The sequence below is a fragment of the Anabrus simplex genome, chromosome 7 (genome assembly GCF_040414725.1).
Source record: "Anabrus simplex isolate iqAnaSimp1 chromosome 7, ASM4041472v1, whole genome shotgun sequence".
Lineage (NCBI taxonomy): Eukaryota > Metazoa > Arthropoda > Insecta > Orthoptera > Tettigoniidae > Anabrus > Anabrus simplex.
The window spans coordinates 3,051,191-3,064,302 of NC_090271.1; the positions used below are offsets into that span (position 1 = coordinate 3,051,191).

Genomic DNA, 13,112 nt, shown 5'->3' on the forward strand with positions numbered 1-13,112 from the left:
AATACGAATGGAAAAAGTGAAAGCCAGATTCTTGAAAGCAGCCCTCGGAATTTCAAAGTACACCAAGTCAAGACTAGCGTACGAACTCGCGAGAGAAACATTTCTAATAGAGGACTTGAGATGGAAATTCAATCTGCCCTGTACAGAGAAGTGGAAGAAACTGCGGTTAGAGAGGGAGAAGAAAAAAGAAGGAGATATGGCCAGAGTTCTACTCTTCAGAGGCCATAATGAACAGAGCATGGACCGGCACAAACCAGGAGCTGTGACATTTTGTAAATTCCATGGCAGTGCATGGCTACCATGACAAAATCTGTAGGTCGAAGACATACCACGACCCGGACTCGATGTGCATATGTGAACTCTTTGGTAAACATTGTGACCGATATCACGTACTGTCGTGTAAAAATCGTGTGAAATCAATCATAGACCTCTGTATTGATTAATTATCCTAATACTGCACAACTTGTGCGCACTAAAGTTTATATATATTGCACCCATAAGCGAATGTGGCCTAATTTAATTCACAATTAAATTGAATATTTCACATATGAGATATCACAGTGAGGCTGTGAAACTAGCAGTCACAAAGGAACTTTCTTGCGCCAGTCAGACGGCGAGAGAATCCATGAAACTCTTCTCTAGGCACGACCAAATTGTAAACCATCCTTCCAATAAATTTTATGACACCGCCTGGGAGCGGCGACTTGCTGGTCGTTCTCACGAGAAAAGCACGCGTTGAAGCCTGACCTACTTGGCCAGGACAATAGGGGGCCAACGACCATAACCGCCAATTCTTGGGAGGAAGCGGATGCACCCACGTTTGGAAGGGCGCGAAAGTCTCAGCCAATCAGAAAATTCTAAATTTGAATGAGCTGTCATACCGGGAAATCTACAGTCAGTATCTCGCGATCTGAAGCCCGATGTGGTAGTGAAAAACAGTGTCCTGACTTCTTTATAATATTTGGTGAATTATCAGTACCAATCTGTGGTCAATTAGTGCCTAATTATTAAAATTCAACTTCACACGGAGGAGTAATAGGATCTAGAGGAAGGAGCTGTCATGGCAGGATGAGGCCATCCACCGGAAGAAAATAACACCAGTGACGCGCGCAGTCGTGTGGATTATCCTATGATCATTTCCCGCGGCGCAATATCACATGTGAGTCGGACAAAATTTAGGAAGTTTTGCATATAAATTTTGAAAACCATAACCTACGGATGTACGAGAAAGCGCTCCCGAGGACTAGATTATTACGCCACATCCCTTCCACGGAACTATTTTCCAGGTGGTGGGAGAAATTTCTACAAAAACCCAGCGACCACAGGGTCGAATTCTCAGTGTTTAAATCAATTCTCAGTGTTTGAGTCAATTCTCAGTCGTTCTGAATTCTCAGTCGTTCTGTATTCTCAGTGTTTTTAGTCATTCTCAGTGTCTTCAGAGTTCTCAGTTCTCAGTTATTGTCTTGAGTACTTTTAGTGTTATTTCAGTATTCTCAGTGAATTTACGTTTGACAGAGTGACAGAGTGTATCAGCAAATGCATTTAGTCAGCTTTATTTTGGCTGGTAAGAAAGCGAGTAGACACTTGTAGGCATTTTTTAGAAAGCCTTGTATTATTTACTTGGGAGAATAGCATTTCAGAAAATGAACATTTTCACAGACTTTTACTGTAAATTCAGGGAGAGTAGGCAAGAATTATACTTTCAATTCAAATGAACTCACATTACTAGTCGAGGGAAACAAGTCCATGTTTTTCAGCATATTTACATAAAAACATTTCTAACCAGCAGGGAGTGTTACATGTGAGATCAGTATAAAATTTTCTCCACAACATAAACTGTATTTTAGCTTGTTTCTACCATTCTACAAACTGTTTGGCAAGCGAGATGTTTACGGGGAGAAACCAGTAAAGACAGGCAGGAAGGTGATTGACTTTCTTCAATGGAGACCGCAATAGTCAACCTTGAGGAGACAGTTATGTCCAGTAGGGTGAATGTACTGTAAGCTGTAGTGTAAACAGAGCTGAGGGATCGGCGAGCAGGCCAGCAGGTGTTTTGCAGGTAGATAGCGAGGCGATCATCCTTCTACACAACAGGCAGGAGTCTGCAGTGGCATTTCTAACTTTCACTGGAGTGAGAGAAATACGAGTGTTTTATGCTAATATAAACGTGTGTCACGGCATGGCAAGAATGTGTCAAATTTGCGTGTGTAATAATCTGGAATACCACATCAGCTTGAAGATGGAATTCTAATTTCCACCATGACCGGGGCCGGTGGGTGAACCGACCTGCCTCCACCATCACAGGTATGAGCATCATTATAATGTAAATAAATATGTAGGACCGTGGCAAAATCGATGATCAATGTAGTTTAGAGTACTAGGTAGGGTTGTAAATAATTCAAAGTTTTATAATACTGCTAATAATAATAATAATAATAGTAATAATAATGATAATAATAATAATGTTTATGTTGCACTTTCAGATAGGCTTATTGTGTGCACTTTGTTTAAGTAGATGTTTGTTTGCGTGTATTTCTGGTTGATTTTGTAGTATGTCACTTTGACAGTTAGGCAGCTTTGATATTGGATCTACGAGTGTAATGTCAGTTTATTATTTTTTTTATCATGATTTTAGATCGTTGGTTTTGAGTCGATTTTGTTGGAGTTTTGTTCTTGGGGACGCCGTCGCGATGATTTCAATGTTTATCTTGCTATTTTTGCGCATTTCACCTTGTTTTATGTTGCGGAATCATCCTTCAGATGTTAGGTTTATTGGATCATCGATTATGTCACAGTCGAAATGGTAGTGGTATGCTCATACCAGGCATCTAAGTAATTACCAAACTTTCTTTTAAAATCCACTACATTTTTATTTTGGAATGAAGCGATCTTTAAATAAACCAATTGTATAAAACTGCCGCAATAAATGGTAAATAAGATGGCATCTGCCTCCATCTAGTGGTGATACCACGATTATGAATTAATAATGAAACGCAGTCAGCGGCAAAATTCTATAGAAATTTTAATGTACAAGGATCGCTATCATTTGATAATGTTAACATCAGGCATTTGGCCTAAATTTCTGTTTATTTTAAGAAGTCCAGTCTATCACAGACATGCAAATGAAGTTTAAAATTTAGATGAGTGGTTGGATACACTCAGAGTGATGTTTCGATAATTAATTTGGTTTAATCATGAAGTTTTGTATAAGACAATGGTTATGTCGGAAAGGAAGTGTGATGTTCATGGTTGTGCTGTTTTCTTCGAATTTATTCCTTAAGTAATACACTTGCTTAGTGCAGTCCATGATTATTTAAATTTGGGTATTTTACCAAATGAGCAACAGGTGTTAAACATTTTATAACTCCTATAAGTCAGTGGTTTGATGGCATAACAGAATTTAATTTTACTTTATTGTGAGTCAACTATTTTAAATTTATTTGGGAGATATCTTTCTCCGTAATGTAATTCTGCATTTCAAGAAGGTGGTCTTTCTGACCAGAGTTTTAAACTGAGTCATTTTATTTAACTTGAAGACAGTGTCAACAGAGTCTGGTATATTTTAATTAAGGTGTTTTGACCTTCAGTCAGTTTACTTAGGCAGTTCATGATTGTTTGCAAGGCAGATCCTTACTCTTTAATATTTTATTAGTCACTGTTATTTCATTTGTTTACATTTTTTTTTCACTAGTTCAATTTACGTTCAATTTTCGCACTTTGCTTTTATTTAATAAATCAGTCTTTTATTTAATTTTTAATTCAGTCTTGGGTACCGTCATTTTAGTTAGTTTACCCCTTCTTTTCATTCCCTCACTCCTTTATCAGCGGGTGGCCTCTCCGGGGATAACGGACGGGCACGACTGAGAAAGAAGAGTCTACATGCAGTGGTGAGTATGATTTTACATGTCATTTATTACAGGAGCAGCCGGCGCACAGAAGAAAGAAGAGATCACCGCAGTTGTTGCCTTGAAAATGGCACAATATAAATAACCTGAATGAGCATACACATTTAAATAATTCCCCCGTTCCTTACTTTATTCACCTAAATTATTAATTTTGCATTCTTCCATGTTACATAAGAGTAGATTTAACATGGAGTAGGTCAATAACCTCTCCAATGCTGATGGAAGGTTCCACAGCGCTCCAGCCACTCCGCCCCACTTCTCCCTCCCCTCTCCTCTGTACAGTATACTCGATTGAAATCATCCAATAGGAGAGATCCTCATCGCTCTACAAGGTCCCTCCCATTCTTGCCCTCCCCTCTCCACGCGCAGCGTGCCTCCCAAAAACTTTCCATGACCACAGTCTTGAAATAGTGTTTGGTGACAACGGACTTAACATCGGCAGTCTAGATAAGTATGTAAGTTTTCATTATATTAATACTTGTATATATTTTATTTTTGTCATTACTGTTTCATGTTATCACTAAACTCTCCATCACTGACAAGTTTACGCTACCCAAACAATACTGTACATATATAAGATTGTTTTATAAGTGATTTGATAGAATCTGAAGATGTTCTTGTAGAACGAAACATGTCATTCTTTGTATGTTAGTGTGTTTTTTACAGGTATGTTTGTAGTGTTATAATTTACATTATATTTGCTGTGTGTTTGACAGACTGAAAAATCTTTGTTACATTTAACTAAGTCAACACTGAAAAACATGGCTTCATTCTTAACAAACAAAAACCAAAAAAACATTCTTCATAAACATTATAACCTTATTAGCTATCATTGATCTGGCCACATAACAAGAGATGCGTAGTGGACAGACTCCCAGGACATGCGAAAGAGTTTCAAACTCTCTGATGGAGGCTGTTGCCCCGGGATCTGCCAGGAATCTATGCACAGCAGAGGCATTGTCATTCATTTTTATTGCATCAAGCCATTCACTGCAAGACAATCCTTTATGATCAGGAATCCATGTATTCGCTGGAGTATACTGTTTAAACAGGACTAATCCTTTGCCTTTATGCTCTTTCTTGCTCCAGTTGTCCAAAGCTCCTCTTCTTAATTCCTGTAGAACTTTCCTTGCATCTACAAAACCATGCCTTTTGTCTCGAATAGATTCTGATAATGCTGCAATGCTCGTGCTGATATCTTGACATAAGTTTCTCGTTGAATGTAAAAAAAATGTCATTGGAAGATTTAAAAAATTTGCATGCATAATATGTTGGAGATATAATTCCCATGATGCACAAAATAAACCCACACATTTAAATTTCATTTCAGCGTATATCATATCATTCGGGACATCCATGGGAAGTTGAAAAATTTTCTTTAATGCTCCCCTAACCATAATATCAGCACCATTTATAAATTTGACTGGAACATTTTGTGGTGGTACCGTCTGAAATTTATATGATCAAGATGTTGATTCCCAGAGAGAACCATGGAATCAACATCTGTATCATCTGATGGTCAGGCAGGCAGCATCAATTTTTGAAAATGAGACAAAGTCTCTCATGGTGCATTGGCACTGCTAGTGGTCCCAAGTAGACTACGCAGTGGCCTCCACGGTATGCACTGGCCATGCGTCTTGGTAGATGTGCTACTTACTAACTGATGAGCCCAACTTAGCACACTGGGGCCACTTCTCACCTTGTGTTGAGTAGTAGTCTACGACAACAAGATCGTGAGTGGCAGTCTAAAACAACAAGGTCCAGACACCTGACGATCAAGTGTCAGCCACTTCTCACCTTGTGTTGAGTGGCAGTCTAAAACAACAAGGTCCAGACAGCTTACGATCAAGTGTCAGCCACTTCTCACATTGTGTTGAGTGGCACTCTACGGCAACAAGGTCCAGACAGCTTACGATCAAGTGTCAGCCACTTCTCACATTGTGTTGAGTGGCAGTCTAAAACAACAAGGTCCAGACAGCTGACGATCAAGTGTCAGCCACTTCTCACATTGTGTTGAGTGGCACTCTACGGCAACAAGGTCCAGACAGCTTACGATCAAGTGTCAGCCACTTCTCACATTGTGTTGAGTGGCAGTCTACGGCAACAAGGTCCAGACAGCTTACGATCAAGTGTCAGCCACTTCTCACATTGTGTTGAGTGGCAATCTAAAACAACAAGGTCCAGACAGCTTACGATCAAGTGTCAGCCACTTCTCACATTGTGTTGAGTGGCAGTCTACGGCAACAAGGTCCAGACAGCTTACGATCAAGTGTCAGCCACTTCTCACATTGTGTTAGTGGCACTCTACGGCAACAAGGTCCAGACAGCTTACGATCAAGTGTCAGCCACTTCTCACATTGTGTTGAGTGGCAGTCTAAAACAACAAGGTCCAGACAGCTTACGATCAAGTGTCAGCCACTTCTCACCTTGTGTTGAGTGGCAGTCTAAAACAACAAGGTCCAGACAGCTTACGATCAAGTGTCAGCCACTTCTCACATTGTGTTGAGTGGCAGTCTATGGCAACAAGGTCCAGACAGCTTACGATCAAGTGTCAGCCACTTCTCACATTGTGTTGAGTGGCAGTCTAAAACAACAAGGTCCAGACAGCTTACGATCAAGTGTCAGCCACTTCTCACATTGTGTTGAGTGGCAGTCTACGACAACAAGGTCCAGACAGCTTACGATCAAGTGTCAGCCGCTTCTCACCTTGTATTGAGTAGCAGTCTACAACAAGGTCAGGACACCTGACAATCAAGTATCAGCCGCTTCTCACCTTGTGTTGAGTGGCAGTCTACAACAAGGTCCAGACACGTGACAATCTAGTGTCAGCCACTTCTCACCTTGTGTTGAATGGCAGTCTACGACAACAAGGTCAGGACACCTAACAATCAAGTGTCAGCCACTTCCTCACCTTGTGTTGAGTAGCAGTCTACAACAAGGTCAGGACACCTGACAATCAAGTATCAGCCGCTTCTCACCTTGTGTTGAGTGGCAGTCTACGACAACAAGGTCAGGACACCTAACAATCAAGTGTCAGCCACTTCTCACCTTGTGTCGAGTGGCAGTCTACGACAACAAGGTCAGGACACCTAACAATCAAGTGTCAGCCACTTCTCACCTTGTACTGAGTAGCAGACTACAACAACAAGGTTCAGACAGCTGATGATCAAGTGTCAGCCAATGCTCACCTTGTATTGAGTAGCAGTCTACGACAACAAAGTCCAGACAGCTGACGATCAAGTCTCAGCCATTTCTCACCTTGTACTGAGTAGCAGTCTACAACAACAAGGTTCAGACAGCTGACGATCAAGTATCAGCCGCTTCTCACCTTGTGTTGAGTAGCAGTCTACGACAACAAGGTCAGGACACCTGACAATCAAGTCTCAGCCATTTCTCACCTTGTACTGAGTAGCAGTCTACAACAACAAGGTTCAGACAGCTGATGATCAAGTGTCAGCCAACGCTCACCTTGTGTTGAGTAGCAGTCTACGACAACAAGGTTCAGACAGCTGACATCAAGTGTCAGCCATTTCAACCCTGTATTGAGTAGCAGTCTACGACAAGTTCCAGACACCTGACGATCAAGTGTCAGCCACTTCTCGCCATGTGCTGAGTGGTAGTCTACAACAACAAGGTCCAGACAGCTGACAATCAAGTGTCAGCCACTTCTCACCTTGTATTGAGTGGCAGTCTACGACAAGATCTAGACACCTGACAATCAAGTGTCAGCCACTTCTCACCTTGTGGTGAGTGGCAGTCTATAACAACAAGGTCCAGACAGTTGACAATCAAGTGTCAGCCACTTCTCATTTTGTGTTGAGTAGCCGTCTAAGACAACAAGGTCCAGACGGCTCACGATCATGTGTCAACCACCCAGGTTGTTTGCTGCAATAAGAGACTGGCTGGTGGGACAATAAATAATGTTAAAATTGATCCTGACAGCATGATAATCAACCCAGTCCAACATGGAAAGAGATTGTACTAGTAGTTTGCAGAAGCTCTCCAGTTGCTGGTGGAGTAAGCAGGAACAGATACCTGACGATCTTGCAGAAGATGTTATTCTTAATCTTACCTGGATTTTCCGTCATGAACTGATTACACGCCTGTCGAGCGAGATCAACAGCACTGCGGATCAAGTCAATGCTCTGTTGTTCACTTAGCCCCAAATATTTCATAAAGCCTCCAACATAGGCTTGGTATGTGTTGGTACAGATTGCCTCCGATCCAGCTGGAACATACAACAGCAAGAAAAGTTTATAATCAATCAGCATGCCCTGTTTTAAGGGCTGTTTCTTTAAATCGACTTTTAAGTATTATTTGATGTCAACACAAGCTAGTCTTTAAAGCACCACAAGTTGAGGCTTCCTTTATTATCCTAGCCTAAATTGGATATATTAATTGAAGTATCTGTAGTATATATGTTAGTGAGATGAAGCACCACAGCACCACTAACTGAACGGGCGATTGTTAAGTCACTCAAGTGACTAAGCTGAGCTAAGTGCATTTTCATTGTCTCTGTGGGTCGAGTGCAAGCATCATAACTTAGGGTTATGACTGCCTTGTTCCTCCATTGAGTGTCAAGTCAGGGACTTTGGTACTTTCTGACATTCAGTAGGGAAATGTTGGTTGTAAACATTTCAGTTCAGATTTGTTCTGCTGATTTAAAAAGTATGGAAATGGTATCGTCTGACAATGTTGAATCAATTGGATCTTCATCTGAAAGAAGAGAAGGTATCGGACATTCTTATAGTCCCTATGATCGAAACTTCAGCATCAGAAAGCGTGACAGGATTTATACAACAACTATCATAACTATCACAAGTGTCGCTAAGAGAATGAAATATGGATCACAAGGGTGAAAATGAAACTAAATATCACAACTCTTATATAAAATGTATTAAATTGAACTCACAATACGGATAATATGAAGTTTGTGGTTTGTTTGACTACACAACAAGATGAAACTTCCATTATTATCGAGCTCCCGCCAGCTTGGGATCGTCTATCCTCCTTAAGCGTGTTCCAATCCAGGTTTCCTCTATTTAACTAGTCTGGGTCTCCATCCTCTCGTTTGTCATTCCACTGACCTGTTTCTTTGTCATTACACTTCCTTCGTCTGAACTGCTCAGTACTTGAAGCTTACTACAATTTTGAGGTTTTGTCTGTTGAAGTTATATTTCCCTTTCTCCTCTACTCTTTTCCATGCTGATTTTCATTACATAATTTAAAATCATCTCACTCAACATGTTGTACTTGCTGCCCCCATCACAACATTCAGCTCCCCTGTCCCCATAAACATGACCAATAACAGTTGTGTGGCCGAGCTCCATAGCTGCAGTCGCTTAAGTGCGGCCAGTATCCAGTAATCGGGAGTTAGTGGGTTCGAGCCCCACTGTCGGCAGCCCTGAAGATAGTTTTCCGTGGTTTCCCATTTTCACACCAGGCAAATGCCGGGACTGTACCTTAATTAAGGCCACGTCCGCTTCCTAGGCCATTCCTATCCCATCGTCGCCATAAGACCTATCTGTGTCAGTGCAACGTAAAGCAAAAAAAACAAAACAAACCAGTTGTGACAGCAGACCAAAACCACTCTGTCCTCCCATATCTATTGAACCGCAAGGTACACCCACCCTGTTCATTCAAATGAAGTGCCTTGAAGAATGCCACTTGATATATGAAGGTCACAACTAGTGCAAGAAGTTTGGACTTTTCTCCACAGATGTCTCTACAAAAAAAAACTTATGTTATGCCCTTTAGTGCACAGAGGAACTATTACAATCCTAAAGTAATTTTTTATTATAAGGTTTACTACACTGAGTTGATTATTCCTTATTTTTGTTATGTTAAAGTTTACGACACTTCTACCTCTTTCCACCAACTTCAAATATTGACCAACAGGAAATTTTGTATATGTATTTTTCCACCAATATTCATCTTGTTTCTATTTTATTGTTATTTCAGTCATCAGTCCATAGACTGGTGGTTTGATGCAGCTTCCATGCCACCCTATCCTGTGCTAACCTTTTCATTTCTACATAACTACTGCATCCTACATCTGCTCTAATCTGCTTGTCATATTCATACCTTGGTCTACCCCTACCGTTCTTACCACCTACACTTCCTTCAAAAACCAACTGAACAAGTCCTGGGTGTCTTAAGACGTGTCCTATCATTCTATCTCTTCTTCTCGTCAAATTTAGCCAAATCGATCTCCTCTCGCCAATTCGATTCAGTATCTTCATTTGTGATTCAATCTATCCATCTCACCTTCAGCAATGGAAATTGGGGGTGTGTCGGGCCTTAGCCCAGAGTTCTTTGGATCTTTCCCTTTGGGTATAAAAGCTGGCACATTTTTCGACCTGGTTGTCTTATCTATTGCTCCAGTTTAGTGTGTGTGTGGTTATCAAGGAGGCGGTGACCTCATCCATGATGAAGCAGTCCAGCAGCTGAAGGTAATGGCAGTCCTAGCTAGCCTGAGGGGAAGGTTTGCACACTTTACTAAAGTAAATGCAACTTTCACACTAGTCAAATGAACTCAGCCAAAATTTGGGAATAGAGAGTGTGACACCCTCTCAACTTGACTTTGAGGCGACTATGACTTTGTAACCGTTTTCTGTCTGCATCTTAAATTTTCTCCATCTAGTCACCTCAGTAGTATAGGCTTAGCCTCTGTAACTTTGGCCCACGAGCCAAACAGGGTTTGTAAACGTGTAGGAGTGCAAGTGTTGGCCTCCAGTAAGGCCTCTATACACCTGTGCCATTTTAATGTAGAAAGGTAGACTGTTGAGCGCCTACTCTTGGAATTTGATAGGGAGCATATAGGCTCTTTCTATTCATATAGTAATGTAAATATTGAATGATGCCTTTGGAAGGCCGTAACATTGTAATGTTTGGAAAGTGTTCTCCTAAGTAACATTGTGTACTTTGAATACTCTGTCTCTTTGAGCCGCAGTGCTCATGAATTATTAGGGGGCTTCAAGCTCTAAGCTTTGTTATTCAATTTTCTAAAAGTTGTTCAATTAACTTGTAAGTATAATTTGGAATCTGAATATTGCAAAGCTTTCTTTCAGAAAGAAAAAAAAAGAGATAGCAATATAACCATAAATTTAAAGTTTTAAATAAATTTTCTGATTGTCCTATCTTGACCCATTTATGCCCACACCTTCCTTCACCTCTGTAAGCCATGGAAATTCCGTATCATCTATCATTGGTTTACAAAATCCCTTGGCACTATCTCCTTTACTCCAGTCATATGGTACTGACTTTTCTTTCCAAATACCTGTAAATATCCTGTTACTTTTCTCACTTTCATTCGTTTGACAGCAGTTTCCATCTTTTCCATTGTGATTTCACTCTTGGAATGCGTCTCCTCACATTCTCCCTCTGTCATCATATCTTCTTTCAACCCTTTTCACATTCACGAGCTCATCAAAGTAATCCTCCCTCCCTTCTTTCTTGCAAGTACATATATCATTCTTTATCCACTATACATGTCTTCTTCCAACTCTTGTGTAAATCCTTCCCAGCTTTTCTCTTTTCTTCACTTACCTTTTTGCACCTTCTTTTCATTTCCTGATATTTTATCTACTTTCTTCCGTTTTATCCCTATTCCATACTTGCTGTACTTTCTCCTTATGTTTTCCGGCTCTCATTCACCTTCTTGAACATGTCCCATTCCACTTCCACTCTCTCCACCTCAGTTCAGAGTATGCGCTGTTTCAGTTTATTTTACTTCTGTCATGGTGACAAGAAAGCTGCATTTTGAAAACTGTTGTGTACCATTTTATGCAATTTCGGAAAGCCTCAAGAAAAGCCTTAGAAGGAGAAAAGTCATCGTCTTTATTTTGATATTGTAAAATCTGTTTTGACTTAAAAAATTGAGTGTGATATTTGAAATTGTCATATTGAATGCGGACAAAGAAGAAGTAGTTTTGGAAATTTGTCATACTATATACAATTATCATTTTAGTTTCTGTCTTTTGATTTGGGAATGTGAACTCTGTAAAGTAACCTGAAATTATTATATTATTATATTATTATATTTGCCTTTATTTGTAGTGGCGAAGTTAGGACTCATGGTCCTCTCTTACACTTAACCACACTTCATTAACATAGTACATCTGAGAGCAATATTCATAATCTTATCTTGAAACTACCATTACAAACTAGAATCAAAATATGAAACAAAATAACAAACTCTATAAATATTCTTAGTCATGTCTTAAACTATCGTTACAAGTTAAAAGTTGATTGACACTAAATACCCTAAGCACAGTAAACGTACATTCATACACACATTCACTCTGCCAGATTCATTCAGCCTGGCGGCACATATCGAGGAGATGCTCACGGCAAGACAACTTGAAGGAATTTAAGGATTGTATGGCTCTAATGTTGTGGGGGAGAGAATTCCATATTCTAGCTCCATTTGCAACAAAGGAACGGCTGAATGCTGCTGACCTGCTGAGAGGGATAGCAAGTGTACTGCCAGAGCGTGTGTTATGCTGGTGGAAAGAGGATAGGAGATTGAGTTGTGAAGATAAGTAGTATGGGATATTCTCTTTTAATACTCGAAAGATTAATACTGCCACGTGGAGGTTTCTATATTGTTCAAATTTTAGAAGGGAAAGTTGTCGATAATAAGGGGTAACATGAACATCATAGCGTAAGGAAAAGATAAATCTAATACACGAATTCATAGCACGTTGTAATCGGTTTAGTTGTTCTCTCGTGGCATCAATTAGTACTACGTCACAGTAGGAAAATATAGAGAGGATAAGAGTATTTATAAGCCTAATTCTCATGTTTAGTGGCAGCATATTTTGATGATATTTTAGTGGGTGAAGGGACACGTACACTTTTCTACAGATATTTGTAATGTGCTCTCCCCAGTTAAGATTCTCGTTTATAATTACACCAAGATTTCTTACCGAGTTTTCGTACGGAATAATTTTACCAGATAAAGTTAGTGGAGGAATGTTTTTGTTTTTTGCCGCACTGATTTGTTTCGTCTGCCCAACAAGAATAGCTTTAGATTTTGATGGATTAATTAAAATACAGTTTTCATGAGCGTATGCACAGATATTATTTAAGTCAGAGTTCATATAACCTATTGCTTGATTGATGTGTATAGATATTTAGGGTTATTTAATTATTCTACTAAATCAATTTGGTTACTGTGTAAAATTTTATTTGGACTTATGTTTG

At 39.9% G+C, this 13,112-nt stretch overlaps 1 protein-coding gene across 1 annotated transcript in view; it reads right to left on the minus strand.

The window, feature by feature from the left end:
• LOC136877193 (homocysteine S-methyltransferase) overlaps positions 1-13,112 on the minus strand; it is a 110,063-nt gene that overhangs the window by 37,577 nt on the left and 59,374 nt on the right. Inside the window, exon 3 of the mRNA XM_067151006.2 lies at positions 7,978-8,133. Coding sequence (XP_067007107.2) covers positions 7,978-8,133 — 156 coding nt within the window. The remainder of the gene's footprint in view (positions 1-7,977; positions 8,134-13,112) is intronic.